This window comes from Stegodyphus dumicola, chromosome X1 (assembly GCF_044657685.1).
Source record: "Stegodyphus dumicola isolate Sdum_Otavi_A_Nest chromosome X1, ASM4465768v1".
NCBI classification, from domain to species: Eukaryota; Metazoa; Arthropoda; class Arachnida; order Araneae; family Eresidae; genus Stegodyphus; species Stegodyphus dumicola.
In genome coordinates, this window is record NC_140780.1 from 246,131,317 (window position 1) to 246,153,329 (window position 22,013).

Here is a 22,013-nt window from a genome sequence, read left to right on the forward strand (position 1 = left end):
CAATCAAGCAGCCAATGCACTTGACCATCATACCCAATCTGCCATTTGCCAAATGTAATGCCTAAATGACACCATATACTAGGTGCATATCAGCTACCTCTGCATTTTTATAAAATGAAATTCTAAGCAGGTCCATTTATTTTATTTAAGATACAAATCGTAATGGGAATATGCAAGTCTCAAATCACAAATAATCTGGTATGCAACATCATTGGGTAAGAATTCTAGATTCGGGAGCTGATTCTCAGCAACATGATCTCCCATTTATCTTCAGTACCTAAGATGGAGCTTCATCTGGTAATTTAAGTGCGATAGTAGCTTCTAAATTTGATCCTCAGTCATGAAGATTTCCAAGGCCCCATTGTCTTTTCACTTATTTAAAGGATGCTCTAATGAACCGATTATTATACTCAGACATGGCAGAATTGTTATATCTTTACATCTGGCAACACCTTTTGTGTGTGATTATTTTATTTTTATTAGGTCTTATGCTAACATGTATGAATCCTCTTTCTCATTTCATGTGTAGAATATGGTCTTCTGGTTTCAGTCAATATTTTTTAAACATGACATAATGTCTGTAAATACAGTGAAGAGCCAAAACATTATGACCACCTACTCAGTAACGCATTGTGTGAATTTTGGCATGCAAAAATGCTGTACCTCACAGTTGAGCCACTCTCTGGTGCCGATTTTGCTGTACCAAGCAGGACAGTCTTCAACGTACTTTTTCTTTGATTATGTGTGGACATCCAACACCTTGACATCTACTGCTGGTTTTACCATCATTTATCCACTTTGCACAAATACTAAAAATGGCAGATCATGAACAACCTACCAGTTGTGTAGTCTCAGAGATACTCATTCTGACTCTTTGGGCCATTACAATCTGCTCTCTATAAAATTCGCTTAGATCAGCATCCTTTCCCATTGCTCATAAAAGTTACAGCAAGAATACTTCCTTACCGTCTCCGGCAGCAATTTACCATTCACACTTAATCATGTGCTTTCCATATCATCCAAATGACTTCATTAAAAAATGTGGGGATGGTCATGATGTTTTGGCTCATCAGTATAGTATGTTTCCTTTAATGGTTGTCATTCAACAGATTCAACTTGCTATATATTTAATTGCATGTCCCAGATACAGATTATAGAAGATGCGCAGTCCAATAGTCAGCCACATGCAAAGCCAAGTTTTCTGGAATCAAAAGCCTTGTGAATATGGCAATGAAAAAATATATTATTTAGGTACTAGATTTTGAAGAAAATAAATATAACCATTTAAAAAAGTATTCCGAATGTTTTAATAAGGTGGCCTTGTTTAAAAAAATTGCAGAAAACTGGTATTTAAAGTTTTTTTTTTTTTTTTTTTTTTTTTTTTGAAATATGACAAAATTAAGTCTTCTGAAAGATCATGGCAAGCACAGATAATATATGTAAGAAAGGAGGAGTTGATTCTCTATTTATATACGTATTTTATTATTCAGAGCACTCACTAACTTTGAAATTTTTATTTACTGAAGTTTTATGTTAACTGAAGCAAGATGTGCTGTCTAAGAAAGGTGAGATTGCTTCTATGTTGCTATTCTTATTTCAGAGAATATATCACATCTTTGATGATAGGTAAAAGGAGTCATATTAAAATAACCCATTTCTGTTATATCTATTGGATCACTAATATTAATTAAAGTTAAGGTTATCATTATGTGAAAATGAGCTTAGTTAAATGGAAACAGTTAAATATTTTTAAAACATTTCAATGTATAATTACACAAAACTCTGAAATGAAAGGTTACATCTGTATATATATATATATATATATTGATTTTTAATTATGAATGTATTGTAGTAAAGTTACATCAGCAAATATTAAATATTGTGAAATTTTGTTAAACTAGATCACTAATACTGAAATCATCTCTTCATAGTTATTCTAGGAAAGTAATGGCTGAGTGGATAACATTTCAGCCTTTTCTGCAGTAGTTTTTAACCATGTTTTGAAGCACAGTGAAACAAGGTGACTGCGTGAAAGTTTTTCATTGCATTTAGCAATTATAAGCTAAATTTTATCCTAAATAAAAGGCCTTATGAAGATAGAAGAATGAGATCCTGCAAATTAAACTAATTATGTGTATGAATGTTTTAAATTAAATTTTCTCCTTCTTATTAATTTTGATCTATAATCTCATCTTTTTTTCTCTGTACAAATGATTAATGCATGTAATATTTTTAAAATCCTTTTTCAGCTATTTGTGACATAGGCTCTGCATCATTTAAATATGACATGAGGAGGTTAACAGAAATCTTGGCTTTTCCAAAAGCTTGGTACCGCCGTAGCATAGCTAGAAGAATGTTTCTTGGTGATCAGAGCACAGGTGCTCTATATAGTGATCAAGGTAAACTATATCTTGTATTTAAAAAAAAACTTAATGTAGCATCTTACTGCTAAAAAAAAAAAAGATTTTTATGAGTAGATAATGTAATCTCGATTTAGTACTTTTGAATATGTAAATACAATGAATTTTTATCAACAATACTGTGTTGTTAAGTTTACAAAGAATAAATATAGGTAACTCTCGTATAACTTGGTAGATAGGTTCCTAGAAATGCCATGTTGTGCAAAACCGTGTTGTATGAGACCCAGAGCCAGTATAAAAAGGAGGATTACGTTCCAGAAACTTATTAAAAACTAATATTTTTTTATTTCTATATAAACAACTTAATTTTTATTAATCATATATATGTATGTGCAACACAAAACTAAAAATATTGCATATTTTAATTTAACACAACTTTAGTTTAATAAATTTCTTCCTTGTCACCGCTCAGTATAATCAACTGAGAATGTTTTTTCGGTCAAATGAGATCACTTTCACTTTCAGAATTTCTTTCTTCATTTAAAGTTCTGGCATTTTCTTCCCTCTTTAAAGTATCTGTAATTTTATTTGCGTACTAATTCTTCAGGTAAATGTAAATTACTTGATATGGAGCTAGACAGTTTTGCAGCTCCCTTTTGAATTTTTGTCTTATTTCAGTGGGAGGGTCTGTACTCAAGAAAAATGATTCGAGATTTTCAGCTAAGCTTAGGCCTTCCTTTAATTTTTTTAATGTTAAATTATTAACTGCACTTTCTTCATCAGTGCTAGTGTCATCAGAATCAATTTGATTTATAGCTTTGGCTGGCATTTCTATCAAATCTGCTTCGTCAATTTCTTCTTCCACTATATATATATTTCTAAAACTTGTCATTGCTTGGAAATGGGCAGTAATATATAACATAAATATGTATATTAGTGTGTTGTAATGTTGTGTACAGTATTCATGTATCAACTGTTAAATTTGTTGTCTTTAGTTTTCCACATGCAAATTTTGATCAGAGGTCGATCGGCGTGGTTGCCGATCTAACGTGCTAAAACGTTGTTGCCGATGACGTCAAGATCGGCGGGTTGGCCGAGTATTATATATATGTACGCCGGTATCGGCGAATGTCTCGTTCTCTTGTGTGATTATCAGTTGGCATTATGCTAGTTTTTCTTTCACTTAATGATTTTAAATGTAAAGGCTACAGTGTTAGCTTATTTTATTTTATTTACGGAATAAAGCATGAATTTTATTTAGATTAGTCTTAGCTTTATTTAAGGGAAGCAAAATATGCTTTGTCTTTATCACCACTGCCAACAGGGTTATGGGCCCAGTGCCAACAGCTAATCGGTCATCCAGTTCAACTCAGCATTGAAGGAATGTAGGTGAAGAGGGCCGTTTACCACGAAAAGAAGCTGACCTGTCTTAGAAGTTTGTTCAAGTCATTGTGCTCACACTTAATTGAAGATGTTATTACTCCCTGAAGGTTTTGATCTGTTAAACCATGACAACTGGGATTGATGGAAAGTCGACATGAAAATGCTGTTACTGGATAGAAATTGTTGGAGCTTCATAGAGGACAAAGAAGAAGAATTAGATAAAAGTGCAACAAGGCGTGAAAAGCAGAAGTTCACACTGAGAGAGAACAGAGCCTTCACTACATTATATTACGGAATTAAAACTGAGTTCAGGCCGCTGATACAAGAATGTTCAAGTGGTAAAGAAGCATGGGAAATTCTACAGAAGCAATTCGAACCCAAAACAAGAGCAAGGATAATTCAGTTACTGGGGGAATTTTTTAGTATTAGATATACGCCAAATGAAGAAATAGGATTATTCATCGCCAGGATAAGAATGACTGCAAAGAAGTTGGCTGAAGCTGGTCACAACTTGGCAGATCTTTTTAAAGGATTTCAGACAATAAGGAGATTACCCCAGGAATACTCCATCATTGAACAGTTGATCTATAGGTGGAAAGACGAAGATTTTATGCTGGAAAGAATTGCTGAAGAATTGGTAAGGGAAGAAAGCTGACTTCGCCAGGTAAACGCCGATTTAGAAGACAGCTAGGTAAGCGTGTTTAATACTATTAGTTTAAATGCAGGGAAAGATAGAGTTGAAAATAAAACTAAATCTAAGAAAAAGATGGGGAATATGAGAATAGGACCTTGTTTCAGATGTCATAAATTTGGGCACTTAATCGCTCAATGTAAAGAAAATGTAAGTAAAAATCAGAAGTTTAAAATAGACAATAAAAATGGACAGTTTAAAGATAAAGAATTAATGTTAGTAGAAAATTATGTAACAACTACAGGTAAAGGAGGTAACGCAGATAAATTTAATTGGGTCGTAGATACTGCAGCTACAACTCATTTCTGTAATAATAGAAATTTAATGACAAATTTCGAAGAAATAAATGATATACATATGTCTTTAGCTGTAGGAAATTGTGAAAGTAAAGTACTAGGAAAGGGTACCGTCAAATTTGCAGTAAAAGTAGGCAATCGAATAAATTGGATTGAGTTAGATAATGTGTTATATAATCCAAATCTAAGAAGAAATTTATTATCGGAGGCAAGGTTAGAAAAGGCAGGTGCTCATTTTGTGATTTCGAAAGGGAAGATGTGGATATACTTTAATAATTGGGATAGATATGATGGACTTTATCACGTAAAACCATTTAGATATGCAACGGGTAAAAGGGAAGCTGGTTACGGTACAGAAATTGGAAAGTTAAATAAAGTAGACGATGCAATGCTATGGCATCAGAGATTTAGCCACGTAAATTTTGATTATATTAAGAAAACTAGTAAGAATCAAAGCGTGAAAGGGTTACCAGAAATTGGAAAACCAATAGAGAGGTGTGAATCATGTATTATTGCTAAATCTAATAGAATAACTTTTAAAACTGTTCCGAAGAGATCGGATAAACCATTGCAGTTGGTTTATTTAGACGTTTGTGCCCCACTACCAATTCCATCTAAGGGTGGGAGTAAATATTTTCTTGCTATTGTAGATGACTATAGTAGATTAGTAACAGTGTATTGTATGAAAAATAAAATTGAATCGTTCTACAACTTTAAGAATTATCATAGGCAAATGGAAAGACTGACAAATAGAAAATTTATAAGTATACGCACTGATAATGGTGGGGAGTTCTGTAACAGGCAATTCGAAGGGTACTTAGCCAAAAATGGAATTAGTGTTGAATGCACAAATGCGCACATGCCAGAAGAGAATGATGTGTGTGAACATTTTAACCGAACAGCATTAGATGCAGTTAAAGCTATGCTTAATGATGGTAAAATGGGAAAAGTATGGTGGGCAGAAGCTCTTGGCTGTTTCGTACATACGTGGAACAGAGTATGTCATAAAAGCAACCGAACCCCTTATGAAATGTTCCTAAATAGAAAACCCAGTGTTGTTTATTTTAAAATATTTGGTTGTAAAGCCTATGTTGGCATACCAAAAGAGATTAGAAATAAATTACAAATGAGGTGCAAAGAAGGAATCATGGTAGGATATGCGAAGGAAACTAGGGGTTATAGAATATGGCTGCCAGAAGAACGCAGATTAATAGAAACCTGTAATGTGAAGTTCGGTGAAAAACTGTATGCAGCAAATGGCATCCTGGAACAGAAATCAAAACCTAAATTTAAAAGACTAGAGGAATCTGAGCTATTAGCAGAATCAGATGAAGAACAGGAAATTTCTAAAGAAGAAATAAAGTTGTCAGATGATAAATCTACCCTGAAAGAAGTATCAGACTTAAACTGGCAAAGAAAAGCAGTTAAAAGGCCAGATGGAACACGTACAGACATATATTATTATGTAGAGGGAACAGACACCAGTTTTAGATCATATAATGATATTGAAAAGTATTGTGAGGCAAGAAATATTAAATTTGAAAAACATAAGTTTGATTTTAGTGGAAAAAACGAATACTCGGGGAAAGTTAATTTTGTAGAACAGGAGACTAGCTCCGTGTCTGAAGAGGCAAATTCGGTAGAAATAATTATCCCACAAAATTTTAAAGAAGCTCAAAAATCAGTAAATGCCGAAGAATGGGATAAGGCAATGAAAGAAGAAATCGACACAATGAAGGAAAGAAAGGTTTGGGAATTAGTCGAAAAGCCAGAAAATAAAACTATGATAGGAAACAAATGGGTCTATACGCTAAAAAGAAATGAAAAGAATCAAGTGGTTAGATACAAAGCACGTTTAGTAGCACAGGGATTCAGGCAGAAAAGAGGTGAAGATTTTGATGACGTTTACAGTCCTGTAGTAAATTTTTCAATCATAAGAATATTTTTCACTATCCTGGTATGTTTATATGGATGGACTAATTGTCAGTTAGATGTAAAGAACGCATATTTATATACAAACCTAAATGAGAAAATATATATGACCCAACCAGAGGGATCTATCGAAGAGGAAAATAAAGTGTGTTTATTATACAAGGCCATTTACGGTCTACATCAAGGCGGCCGTGAATGGTTTTGTGAATTTGAAAGTACTTTAGAAAATCTACATTTTAAGAAAATACAATGGTGTAATTGTGTTTATAAGGGTTCAAATGTAATTCTCTTGTTATACGTAGAAGATATTGTGATTTTTAGTAAAGATCAATATAGTATAGATAAAGTAATTTCACAGCTGAGTAAGTTTTTTGATCTTAAAGTATTAGGCAAAACTAAAACGTTACTTGGAATTGAATTCTTAGAGAATGAGAATGGGGTTTTTATACATCAGCAAAAATATATCGAAGAAATTTTTGAAAAATTTAAACATTTCCAGATACCAATAACTTCACTTCTAATAGCTAAAGGCACTATTCTTACAAAATTAGATTGTCCATCTACAAGTGCAGAAATTGCGGAAATGCATACATTACCCTTTAGAAATCTGTTAGGATGTTTAGTTTTTGTAGCTAACAGGACAAGGCCTGATATTACATATGCAGTCAATATCTTATCACAATTTCAGGAGAATCCTGGAATTAGGCATTGGGAAGCATTGTTGAAATTGCTTGGTTATCTCAATAGTACTAAATTATATAAGTTAAACTTATCGAAGATTAAACATATAAATTTATATTGTTATTCAGATGCTGATTATGCAAGTAATAGAGATGCCCACGTGACCATTGGAAGATTTATATTATATTTAGATGAAGTACCGGTAATCTGGAAAACTGTTAAACAAAAATGTGTAAGTAACCATGGAAGCGGAGTATATCGCCTTATCTGAAGCAGCGAAGGAATTAATGTGGACGAAAAATGTCTTACAAGATGAAATTTTAAATTTTAATTTAAGAGAGTGTAAACTATTTTGTGATAACAAGTCTGCCATTGATTTTTCTAGATCGCCAATAGAAAATCGTCGAACTAAGCACATAGACGTAAAATATCACTTTGTTAGAAAACTAGTAAATGATGGAGTGTTTGACATTGAATTTATCACCAGTAAATTAAGTACTGATGACTAATTTACAAAAGCAGCGACTGCTGTTAATTTAATAAAGTTTTGTTCAGATGTTTTCAGTGTTTAAAGACAATAAGTGTTTTTGTATAATAGAATTGAACTATGAACTTCTGTGTAAATTTTGTTTTTGTCTTTGCATGAAGAAAAGAGGGCCGTTTGTTGGCTTTAGTTTTCCACATGCAAATTTTGATCGGAGGTCGATCGGCAGTAAGCTAACGTGGTTGCCGCTGATTGGCCGATGACGTCAAGATCGGCGGGTTGGCCGAGTATTATATATATGTACGACGGTATCGCCGAATGTCTTGTTCTCTTGTGTAATTATCAGTTAGCATTATGCTAGTTTGCTTTCAATCAAATGATTTTAAATGTAAAGTGTTATCTTATTTTATTTTATTTACGGAATAAAGCATGAATTTTATTTAGATTAGTCTTCACTTTATTTAAGGGAAGCAAAATATGCTTCGCCTTTATCACCACTGCCAACAAAATTAAGTTACATAAAGAGCATCTTAAAGAAAGTTAATTCATTACAATCTCTTGGTGATTCACTGATTTTTTTTTACAAGTGGAAGATAAAATTGATAGCAAATTAGTAAGTACAAGTATTATTTTAGTTTAATTATATTTATATGTTTAATACTTTTTATATTAAAAGGTTGATATTTTATTAAAATGTGTTTTTTTTTTAGGTGGCGCATGCGCATTTAGTTTTTGTGTAATTTTGTGTCTGCGCATTGTTCAGCTTTTTTTGCCAACTTGCACTTTCATGCCTGATGTAGGGAAAAGGTCTGAGCATTTGAGAGTCATTCAAAGTATCTTTTAAAATTTATGATTTAATAATGAATAGCAGTTTTAAAGTCACAAATGGTTCCGAGGAACGAAACATGCATTCGAAACTCATTAATCAACTTGGTTTAAGGCTTCAAAACACTTTTCCCTTGATAAGTTCTGTTTGAAGCGTTACACAGAAGACATTAGTCTTTAGAGCAATTTTTTTTGTAATTTGTGTAGTTATGTCTCATGTTATGTGGTTTTTTAATTTCCTTTAACAATTCTGTTTTTAATTGTTACCTTGATTCGTGTTTGCTCAGTATTTGTAACCTTTGTCTGGAGAGAGAAATAGGTAGATCTTTATAATTTTTGGAACAAACTTTTTATTTAATTTATGCTCCGACTTTTATTTCTTTTGATTTACTATCATCATATATGTGTGATTGTTGATTGAAATAATTTGGATGCATAGGATGTAGATGCTTAAAAATTAGTTGCTGTCATGACTGAATGTCTTTGATCATAACTGATAAATTGGTGCTAAGCAGACCCAGTCTTGAATGAATTTTTCGTTTTTTAATACATTGTAGTAAGAAAACATTGACAGAATCTATTTAGACAGAAACAAAGGGTGAATGTGGCATGTCCAAGATAAGAGTTTTTTTTTTTTTTTTTTTTCAGAATGTTTAGTTTCAGTTCAGATTTGCTCCCATTGGCTAATTTTATGTTTTGGTCCCCAAATTAGATTGGTTGAAATGTTATGCAGTTACCTGCACTGTAGTGTTGTGCAAGAATTATATGGGATTGAATAGTATTGAAGTGATACAGTTCAGAAAGATTTATTATAAACAGTTATCATTTTTAATATAGAAAGGGTAAGTAGCCAATTAAAAAGTGTGTTTGGGAACTTTTGGAAATTAAAGTTAAACTTTTGATTTACAGTTTTTTTTTATCTTGCATGTATGTATGTGTACGTGTGTTATTATAAAATACACTCTTAGGGAAAAAAATGTACCAAGAAGGAGTTATCCAAATGGGACAAAAATTGGTAGAAGTGATATATATGTACAGAAAAACAAATACACTCAAAAGTCATTAATTCGGACACCCATAAACCGGAATGATCTATAATCTGGACCTCAAAGCTACAAACTTTCTGCACATGTGTCAATTATGGCTGCGAATTTGCGTGTGCGTGTGCGCAAAATACGTTTACGAATGCACGTTTAATGTATAACGGACGGTATAAGCTAAGCTAAAATTATATAATTATCTATTTCAGTTAATGTTGCAGATTGCGTTGTTCCCTAATCTTCGAATTGGATCCGGCTTATTATTTTTTGCAGACTGTTAGAGCAATTTTATAAAAGTAAGCTTGAACTTTCGATTATGTCAGATAGATTTTCCGATATATATTTACTAATATGTTTCGGAGTCTATTAAACAAAAAGTGGAATTGCTGCAAAAAATGGATAAAGGCATATCCTTTGTTTATCTAAACTTTAACGTTTGTTTATCTTTAACACCATGGCATGCAATGAATTGGAAGTTGATCTGTCAGCACTATCCTTATCTTCAGGGTAGATGTTTTTATTTTATTTGGCTTATAATTGCTTACTAAATGTAGTATTTCATCTCGATGTACTCCGTCTTTGATATGATTTAAATCAAATGCCTCGTCATTATAATTCGCTTCTGATAGCGAAGAAAGTAACAGAGGTTATTAACACAAAAAAATTTCAATTGACAAATTAGTCGGTATTCTCGACACAGCAATTATAGGACTTGAACAGCGGAACTTTGTAACTGAGCAAGAAATTATGCCTGTTTATAGAATTAAAGAGAATGTATTATCACATAAAAAACAAAGCAACTTAAACAACTTACATTGAAAGAAGTGTTTAATAAAGTAAACAAATAAATATTAAGCTTTTTTTTTTTTGTAAATTTTGATACCCTTTAGATCATAATTGTTCTTTATTTCGTAAATTACGTTTCATATTTTTAATTTTATAATTTCTGCATGGCATTTTACCAGATTTAAACTGATGATCTATAATCCGGAATCGTCGAAGTCCCGACGAGTCCGGATTAACGACTTTTGACTGTAATTACAGTTTGAGAAAAATTGGATGATTTATTGAAGTGTTACAGCTTCACAAAGTGAAAAAGTCAGTAACACGTTTGTCCACCTCTGGCCCTTATGCAAGCAGTTATTCTGCTTGGCATCAATTGCGGATGTTCTCCTGAGGTATATATCGTGCCAAATTCTGTCCAACTGGTGCGTTAGATCGTCAACATACCCAGCTGGTTGAAGGGTCCTGCCCATAATGCTCCAAATGTGCTTGCTCAATAGGAGAGAGATCCGTCGACCTTGCTGGCCAAGGTAATGTTCGGCAACCACTAAGACAAACAGTATAAACATGTGCAGTGTGGGGGTGGGCATTATCTTGCTGAAATGTAAGCCCAGGGTAGCGTGACATGAAGGACAACACAACGGGCCTTAAAACTTCGTTGATGTACCGCTGTGCTGTAAGGTTGCGATGGATGACAACCAAAGGGGTCCTACTATGAAATGAAATGGCACCCCAGACCATCACTCCTGGTTGTCGGTCTGTCTGCTGGAAGACAAGTTGGTATCACACCATTGTTCGGGGAGTGTTCAGACTTGCCTTCGCTTGTCATCGGGGCTCAGTTCAAAGTGGGACTCATCACTGAAGACTATGCTACTCTAGTCAGTGACATTCCAGTGTGAATGAGCCCGATACAACTGCAAACGGGCTTGACGTTGTAGAGAGGTCGATGGTAGTCGGCGCAAGGGGCACTGTGACCACAGCCCCCATTCTGAGAGCTGCCTATGAATGGTCACTGAAGCACTGGTTGCACGTACAATTGATGATAATGATGCATCTGGGACTGTGAGTGCCGCTCTGACGATTGCTCGGTCTTCACGTTCTGTCATTTCTCTAGGCCTACCGCTTCCTTCTTGATGCTGTGTGCAGCCATGGTTCACCCATTCCTGCCAACATTGTCTAATAGAGGCATTGCTTCTGCTCAAATGTCGAGCTATTTGCCGATAAGACCAACCAGCTTCTTTGAGCCCAACTACACAACCTCTCTCAAATTTTGACATCTGCGCATATTGTTTGTGCACCTGTATGCGAGGTATAGTTTGTCTACCAGAGTACACGGAATGAAATTCATGAAGAATTTATGATCTGGAATCGTAATTTCTCCTCTTAAATATCCTGCCAGTTGCACAGATCAGATGCACTGTAGCGACAACCGCTCATTCATTGGCAGCCAAAATGTAAAATTTTGCATTTTCCGTCAAAACTTGTATGCATATCAATCTGTGTCCAATTTGCTTTATATCTTCTCGGTGCATCGTGGTGCGACGCTTTTTTGTCTAAGAGGGTATGTGAAGGAAATTTCTGATTTTAATTGGCAAAACCCTCTTTTTATGCTTCAACTTAATTTAGGTATTTCCCCTTTCTGTCCTAAAAATAGGCACTATTTATAATGTAGCAATCTAAAGTGTTATTTCAAAATCGATCTGTATCATGCGATCGTACATAATCCTGCAGTGCAGATACCTTTTAGCCAATCACTGAATAACGTTTCAAATGAAACCAAAATCTTTTAACACTCTCTCCAGCTTCTTTTGAATGTGTTGACGATTTTCCGCTTGCTTGTTTAAAACTAACATGCACGGGCTCTCTTCTCTATCATCCACTGTCCGATGATGTGCTAAGCTTCCAAATATGTGGTGTGCATATTGCGCCTATAATGATGTGAGTCCGAATAAGCATCTGAAAAATTATTTTATCCAATAATAAAATTATGTTGTATCGATGGCTAGTTTGGTTGCAAGTTTCATTCTTCTGTCTATAAAATAAACATCTCCATTGTTATTATACATATATGAACAAATACGCATATATCATATTTTTTAATATAAGCCAAGAGTGCAATTTTTTCCCCTTAAAAAATTTACCCAAAATTCAAAACCCTAATATAAGCCAGAATGAAAAGAGAACCTGTAATGCCCACACATATCACCATGAGGGTGGAAATGTTGCCAAGCAGGTGAAGCAAGTGGAATATTTTCCAAACAAATTGCTGTAAAGTAAAATGTTAAAGATAACAGCAATAATTTTAACTCGATAACCTTTGTGAGTTGTCTAATAAACCCAGAGAGCCCTTGTGTGCATTGCCATATCCAAATAGCCAACCAAATGGAATTACCAGGATTGATGGGATACCATCGGCTATAACCATCATCTTTTTAATGTTGATTATTGTGATAGTATAATTTTCAAAAGGCAAAATCTGAATATATATGCATTGTTTGAACAAAATGCTCCATAAGCTGCCATTTAAGGCCATTTAATTTTATGTAGAACAATTCTTTAATAAAATTTATTTTATAATTGATTTCATTCTTGTTTAAGAAACATATATTCCAAAAAGTTATCTTGAGTCTCTATTTCAGTTTTAGTTTCATAATTTTTATCTTTTTTTTCAGGAGTTATTGAACCTTTTCAAAGGTTGTGGTTAAAGGTGTGCTTAAAAATCTTCCTTGAATGTCAATATTCAGTATAGTGATAACTTTATCAACTTTTATTTGAGTGTAATTGCTAAAATTACTTTAAAAGGAATGGAGCATAGTTTAGAATATACTGAATATAAACTGTTTCTTTGTTCCTGGTTTTGGCATTTTTTTCTATCTTTTAACATATAATTTTTTAAAAAAATATTTGACTGCCATTACTTGTGTGCAAATTTCTTAATGATTAATTATTTTTCAAGAATTTTTTTTTCTGTATTTTATTTGCATATTTGGAATAGTACTGCTGAAAACATATAATTGTATGATATTCATTGACATATTTTTATATTTGAAGAGGATTCAGTTGAAACAAGCAGCAGTAGTGGCACAATGTCTCCAAGTATGAGTAAATCGGACTACATTGCATTCAAAACATCTCCAGTAAATGTATTATCAACCAGTGGTTTTACTACCTCTACTACTGCATGTGAGGGATTTCCAGTATCATCTCTGCAAACAAAGGCCAGTACCATAATCTGTGACAGTATTAAAAGTAATGGATCATCTGGGATCAATGCTAAGGAGAGAGAGCCTACCAAGCTAATAAGACCTCTAGTGCCTAACCATAGTCACAGGGATAGGCTTTGGCTGAATTTAGATCGCTCTGTTCAAGAATCACGCAAGTGTGTAGGTAAGAAAAATTGGTAGAATAATTTAAATACCAGTGTATTTTCTATGTTATAAATAGCAAATTTTATTGTATATTTTTCATATTAAGTGGTGCATGTATCAAATAAGGTAACTATTAATGCACATAATTGTTGGCAGTTGAGTTATCCAGTCAATAACTATTGACCCGAGTTAGGGAAGACTTCAGGTTGTTGTTCATTAGCATGAAATTCTCCCATTAATATCTGCTACATCTTTAGGCAAGGCAGCCTAATATATATATTTATATGTAAAATATAAAAAATACAATGGCTTTGCTCTATGGGAACAGGCAGCCTCTAATTAACTTTCCACAATTTCAGGATCTTCCACCTAGATCAGTACTTTCGAGAAAATTCTGGCATGTTTCGTAACCGCTGCTATAAATGAAGAGTTCACGCCATTTCCATCAGCATCTACTTCATCTATCATATCTTGTAATTCGGCCTCTGTAGGATTTTGACCAAGAGATCATATAACAGTGCCTAATTCTTTAGTTGTGATTGTGCCATCACCATCTCTATCAAACAATGAAAAGGCCTCTTTGAATTCTGCTATTTGTTCTTCTGTAAATTGGTCAGCCATTTTAATACAGTACGTAAATAAAACAGAACAGTAACACAACACAAAGCTACAGCAACTGCTTATGAGGCAGAATTACAGAACTGCTCATTACTTATTCCCAATTATGACCTTTTAATACATGATTTAGACCTAAACCCTAACTATGACAAATTATTTTTCCCATCTTGACCTTTTCCTGCCTTTCCTTCTTCCCAGAGTTTTCCCATTCAAAAATTGTTCTGTCCCCCTTCGCCCAGGAGATGAGGGGAGGGAAAACTGTAACCCATTTTTGCATTGCACTGAAAATATCGCCCTCTTACCAGATTCTCAATGAAAATGAATGTATTCTTTTCTTTTTTGGACACTAGATATTACACTATGTGTGTTACTTCTTCCGTCCTCTCTTTAGAGAGGAGTAAGAAGTGATACCACATGTCCGATGCCCCCCTAGGTAATACTGCTAACACCCCCTCAACATTTTTATCTTTTTATTTTATTGTTAGGAGAGTCAACTATAGTTAAGAAATTGACTTAGATTTCTGGAGATTTCCATACCAGCCACTATCCTCTGACCATAGTTTAGCACAGAAATGCTACCACATACACAAACACATTTATTTCACGTAATTTTATAACACAAATTTTCTTTATTTTTCTTTCCTGCATAATTCTGTAACAAAATTTTCTTTTCTTTCTTCTTGTTGTAGGGTAATATTCATTTTTAGTTTCCAAAATTCTAAAAAAGACTAACTTGATCACACAAGTTATTTGTCTTAAATTTTATTTTGTAGGATTTTGTATTTTTTACAAAGCACTTTGAAACAATGTACAATGCCAAAAACCAGTTACCTTTTACTAGGCAAAGGAGGGTTTTTGATATTTTGTACTTAAGCACCCCCCCAGCCATCAGCAAATTAATCGTACTGATTTGTTGGAGAGGACATACCAAAGATTTATTTCAAGGTCTTATTGTCTTATAAAATATTGCATCATATTGTTAGAGATTTATATTGAATTGTTTTCATAAGGTACAGTCAAAAGTCTTTAATCCTTACTCGTCGGAACTTCGTCGATTCCGGATTATCATTTTTTTTTCGGATTATAGATCATCAGTTTAAATTTGGTAAGATGGCATGCAGAAATTATAAAATTAAAAATGTGAAACAGTAATTTATGAAATAAAGAGCAATTATGATCTAAATTGTATCAAAATTTACAAAAAAAAGTTTAATATTTATTTGTTTACTTCATTAAACATTTCTTTCTATGCGCGCATGCGTAAAGCATACATTGTGCATAGTCGAAATTAGAAAATTGCAACCAGAAAACTTTTTGATGTCTATTCGCGATATTTATAATGACGAGGAATTTGATTTAAATCATATCAAAGACGGATTACATCGAGATGAAATACTACATTTAGTAAGGAATTATAAGCAGAATAAAATAAAAACATCTGCCCTGAAGATAAGGATAGTGCTGACAGATCAACCTCCAGTTCATTGCGCGTCGCGTCGTCCCCCCCCCCACACACAGAGCAGCGTGAAATTGATAAACAGATTTCAGAATGATTAGAGAATCAAAGGATATGCCTTTATCCATTTTTTGCAGCAATTCCACTTTTTGTTTGATGGACATCGAAACATGCTTTCGCTTTGTAGATCCTTTGGTAGCTCCAGAATCGGAAATTCTTTTTGACATAATCGAAAGTTCAAGCTAACTTTTATAAAATTGCTCTAACACTCTGCAAATAATAATAAGCCAGATCCAATTAGAAGATTAAGGAACAACACAATTTGCAACATTAACTGAAATAGATAATTAAATAATTTTAGCTTAGCTTATACCGTTCGTTATACATTAAACGTGCATGCGTAAACGTATTATGCGCATGTATAGACGCATATGCGCATTTGTAAAGGTATTATGAGCATGCGTTAATGGGCAGAAAGTTTGTAGCTTTGAGGTTCGGATTATAGATCATTCCGGATTATGGACGTCTGGATTAAAGACTTTTGACTGTATTATATCATAATGTTTCGTATTTGTGTTACTGCACCATTAATGTGGTGTTGTTGGCATGACCACCAAAAGTGATGATACTATGAATATCAAATACAAATTAATTCCACGTAAATACATTAAACTATAATTTAGTGGTTAGTACATTGCATGATGATCTTTACTAAATAGAATAACATGACTTACCCAATAATGCATGCATGAGCCGAATCTCTCTTTTTCCTCTCTCACATTTATTTTATCAAACACATTTTCTGGACTAAATAAGGCACATTTATCACACACATATAAAACATTAAAATATCATAACTTAGATACACACAATGCGATAACTAAAAATGGAATGTTCGATGGATATCGAAACGAGACGACTCGTAGATAAACTGCAATCCTGTTTCATCAAAATTATATCCAGTCTAATTTTTCTCCTATACATTTTCGTATTATCGCGCAGTCTTCTTAAACATGTGCAAGCTCTTCTTTTTCTACATTCACATTTTTTTAACACACTTGTCATCATGTGGTGACCCATCGCTGGCCAAGCACATCTTGAAGCCGAACACCTATTGATATTCTGCTTGAGCGTTTTTTTCATGCTATTCACGGCAACAGGACTTAGTGAGTCTCAAACCAAGCACTTTACTTCAGATATTGGATTTCTTCATTCAGCTTCTTTCTATGTAAAAATACGACGACATTCCACGTGCAAAATATCCAGGAATGATGGCGACTGCACACACACTCATTAACACGACATCAGGCAGCAAGAGGGGAAAGAGAAAAGAGAAAGACAAACTAGTCCTTCCAGTTTTTATACACTTCTACGCACGTGGCCGCGCGGGATAACGATACAAGAATTAATGCTGCCACAGTGTTCACTGTGAGAATTCTGTGTTCTCACAGTATTGAATTCTTATATTGCTTTAAAATATGTCAATGTATTCTTGATTACCTACGATGAGAAGAATGAGTGCAAGTAGTACATTATGCATAAATTGTATATTTTATAAGTTTTATATGGAAAGATATTCCCCCACAAAATTTTTAAACATCTTCTATTCAAAACTTATTATGGAACCATATCTATTGAAAAAACTGCATTTTTATCTTGTGAGCTTATTGGCATCAAGAGACTTTAAAAAATTTTTCATTCAACTTCAACTGTTTTTGTGAAAGGACTTTAATTTCAATGGACATTTTGAGGAAAATTCAGGCTTTTATGATTGTAATTTATTATTTATTATTCTTCTTCCATATATTATTGTTTTATAGTTCTAAATTAGATATGTAGTTATAAAATATATGTTTATTTATAAATCATAGGTTCCATTGTAAAAATTATATAATTAAGCATTTTCTAATTATATGAGAAAGATCATGATTTATGATTGGGCATAGTTAAAGCCCGTAAGCTATGTCCTGGATGTTTTTCTTCATGTCTTTCCTCATATTCTAAATTTTTCTTGCTTCACTAATGTACTAATGCTTTTCTTTCCTGGCCTCTTGTTTTGAGGGGAGGGGAGATGTAAAATATAAAAAATATGATGGCTTTGCTCTACCTGAACAGGCAACCTGTAATTAACTTTCCGAAATTTCAGAGTCTCTCTCCTAGACCAGTATTTTCGAGAACATTCTGGCATGTTACGTAACCACTGCTATAAATGAACTTTTTGTGCCATTTTTTGTCAAATTGCTTTTCTCTGCCTGCTGCTGTAACATCTTTCTGCTGCCGCTTTGACTTTCTTTGTTTGAATAATATGATGCAGTAATCGTATTCAGTATAAATTACTATCGCATATGTAATCTTGAATGATCTGCCATTTGCCTTAAATAAAATATGGAGCTAAAAAGTGAAATTCTTCTTGTCGTCGTTGGATGTCTTACTTACACTCAGCCTCAACTATGTCTGGAATTCTGATCTGACCAAATTGCCAAGTTTCACTCATGTGCCAGACTGTCACAATATTGCATATATGTATATATTATAAACGTACACTGCTTTTAAAAACAAAAATCCTATCCAAGTAAAAAAAAACCCTTCTTCCTTTTTTTTTTTCAACCTTTAGCTTTATTTTTATATATCATATATGACAGTACAAAGTCCAAGATCAAAAACGTTGGAACAGTGAAATTCTGTGTTTCAGAAATTTCCTGATTTTAGATTATCAGTTTACCTCAAGTAAAGATGACATGTAGATATTATAAAATTTAAACTATGGTGTAGTTGTTTATGAAATAAGGAGGCTTTTATGCTTTTAACCCGGGAGCACACACGCTCATATGAGGTTAACCTTTTAACTGCTGCGGGCGTATATATACGCCTTGCTCAGCCGATGCCTTAACTGCCCCAGGCGTATATATACGTCCTTCCAAACTGCTATCATTTGCTTTGCGCTGCTACACCTAAAATTATTCGCAAAGTTAACGCATCGGCTGCGCATCTGGGGCAGTTAACGCATCGGCTGAGCAAGGCGTATATATACGCCCGCGGCAGTTAAGGGGTTAAGCAAGTGCACACACTGGGTCCAAAAGACCTGATTCGTGTTTTCTGAAGAAAATATTGTAAATCTTCAGAAAAAGGTGTTACATCTATGCCAATATCAAGTTTTATGATCAAATATAAAAAAAAATATGCACATTAAAATTTTTAATTTCTCCAAGTGCTTTTATGAAATAAAATTCCTTAAAAGAATAGGAAATCCTATTACATATTAGCCTAGAAAAAAAAATAGTATATCTTTACTCTGTATCGATTCTTATTTTTTTGATTAGCGCTATAGACACAGAACAAATGAACAGATGTTAGCAGCACATTGAAGAAAGTGTTTTCTTGTGTTGTAAATACAAATATTTTTCACATTGGGTGAAGTGCGCTTTTGTTTTTGTGTGCTTTTTCGCTGTGAAAACATTTTTTTCCCTTTTCTTTCTTTCTTTTGTTTACATCCCCCCAATAAAACAATTTATATCATTCTCAGTCTCCTTCGTTGTAAGATAAATTATGCAGTATGTTTGCCACGTTCTGTACTATCACAAACCAATTATGTAATAGTCACACAAACAGACGCGCTGATCAAAATCAACACTCCGAATCAAAACACTAGTGAAAAAACTTTGGAAACATAAGGAGGTTGACCTAAAACATGAATACACTGGACTTCAACAACTTGTGTGATATAAGCTTGCTTTGAGAAAGGTTTGTTTAATCGCGAGGGTCCTTTGGACCCAGTGTGAATACTCGCAGGTTAAGGGAATCAGAATTTATAAAAAAAAGCTGAATATTTGTTTGTTTCCTACTTGTCTTCTGCAGGAATCTTGGTGAAAAACAAATGGTTAATGATCTGCTTTTTCAATCAAAATAGTAGTTTTTATCTGTAAAATATTCATTATGCTAATTATTTTCAATCTTCCTTCAATGGAATAAGAAGTATACGTCATACTTACGGCATTATTAGGAGCTGTTCCTGAACTGTGGCCATCAGAAAGAATCTGTTTAATTTTCGAGTATGGTTTTAGACGTGTATGTTTTTAATGAATATCTAGCCAAATTACATCAAATAGAATAGTAAGTAGAATTTTCCATATGTGCACTTTCTATAATATTCAAAATGTACGACAAAATAAAGTTGCTGTTTTTCTCAATTTTGAAATCGCACTTTGTTAAGCCCAAATTGTACCTGTGCACTCTTCATTCTCTTTGCAGATCCTGCTTTGGCTCCAGAATTAGAAAGTTGTAAAAGAATTAGGCTGATCAGAGGTCTTCACCTCTTCACTCCAGACGCTGGTTTTATTTGCAGTTAATCTTTCATGTCTAAATGTGCAAATGAATGTGGGGGAACACTATGTAATTTAAGTGAATTGTATATCAAGTTTCATTCCTATCATGTTATTATCTTTCTAAGACGAATTTTGTGGATCTTCTGTTAGCTGGGGGCACCTATTTTCCTGAGTTTTAAAATTTACTACATTTTAAAGTTTATTGATCGTTTCATTGCTACAGTTTTCTAGTATTGCTTGTGAATTTGTTACCCCCTTTTTTATGATTATGTTTGAATGTAATCGAGGTTCAGGTATCTCTTTTCTCCTTTGCTAATTCTTAAATCCATCCACATGTATTATCTTAAAAAGAATTAGAAAGACATAATCTAAAATTCAGACTGTAATTTTGATAAGACAGCTGTGATAATATAGCCTGAAAAAATTATAATTGGTTCAAATTAGTTAAGGAAGAGCACAATTTGCTGTGCTAATTAAAATTGGGTTCTTCCAAATCTCACTCTTTCTCTCTTCCTGCTGTTATGGCTGCAAACGACAACCAGTACAATCAAATACCGAAAATCCACCAACTCCTGAAATCCACATTGCCTCTCAAAATATAAACATTCAGTTTCCAGAAACCACAACATTGAGTACGAAATATTAAAGAAAGAATACTTACCGAATAATGACGTTATAATTACCGAATAATAATGAGTCATAACAGAAATACAAAATTATTGACATGAAAAAATAAAATAAATAAGATAAAAGTTTTTTCTCTCTAATCTGCATCGAGGTAAAAAAAGCAGACGATTCACTCAACTCTTCGTTCAAGTTCACGATTCACGTTGTATTTTCTGAGCTTTGTTATTTCATGAGATTGTTTAGTCCTGCCTTTTTTTATCTGGATATTGTGTGGATAAATTAAGAATATTTTTAATTTCAGCCCTTGTTAATATAATGACAGATAAGAACGCACTCATGATTTTACTGCTTGCAACATTGAAAAACGAAACACATTGCATTGACGGTAACGCAAAAAGTGCAAATTCTGCAAAAGATGGAGGCTGCGACACAGTTGTGTATGATATACAGAAAAATAAAGAAAAGCTGTTGAAATTTTACAGCAACAGTGATTCTAACATTAGAATCCGAAACCGGAAATCTTTGCATGAGGCGAAATCGGCAAACCTCGATGCTGTGTACATATAATACAATGAATAATATAATCAATTTATATATGTAATAATAATTTAATGCATATAATAAATTATTACAATAATGTATGTAATAATTTAATTAAATGTATATAATACTCCTTATTTATTTGCACTTTTAGTCTGAATATTATGCTTTATCTTTTCTCTCCTGAAATCCGCAAAATCCTAAAATCCGCACTACCTCTGGTCCCAAGCTTTGTGGATTTCTGGACTTCTACTGTATTGGCAACATTCCATTCTGAATAAATATATGTTGGGTGTTCACTTATTGATTAGGTCAAAGAGAAAAATATTAACCCCCCAAAATTCTACTACTGCTGAAAGATCAAAAGTGGGGTCAGTCAGTGTATTGTCACTAGCCACCATATGATTCCAAAGCCAGCAAATGTTTGAAAGTGGCATACAGAAATTCAGGTAGTTTTGAGAAATACCGCTTTTATAACAAATGTGCTTTTTTCTGGTCTCTCCTCCTAAATTTCATAAAATTAATTAATTATATAAAGTAAAAATAAGCAAAAAATTTGGATAATCTGCCAGTTTGCATATTGTACATCCAGATTTCGGACTTGTAC

At 33.5% G+C, this 22,013-nt stretch overlaps 1 protein-coding gene across 5 annotated transcripts in view; it reads left to right on the plus strand.

Moving 5' to 3' along the window:
* tweek (transmembrane protein KIAA1109 homolog tweek) overlaps positions 1 to 22,013 on the plus strand; it is a 421,377-nt gene that overhangs the window by 354,622 nt on the left and 44,742 nt on the right. For 4 of the 5 annotated variants that reach the window (XM_085807390.1, XM_085807392.1, XM_085807389.1 and 1 more), the window contains 2 exons: positions 2,250 to 2,399; positions 13,527 to 13,862. In XM_085807390.1, coding sequence (XP_085663516.1) covers positions 2,250 to 2,399; positions 13,527 to 13,862 — 486 coding nt within the window. Of the gene's footprint in view, positions 1 to 2,249; positions 2,400 to 13,526; positions 13,863 to 20,165; positions 21,428 to 22,013 lie in introns of those variants that run through there. The other variant, XM_085807394.1, reaches the window with a different exon arrangement.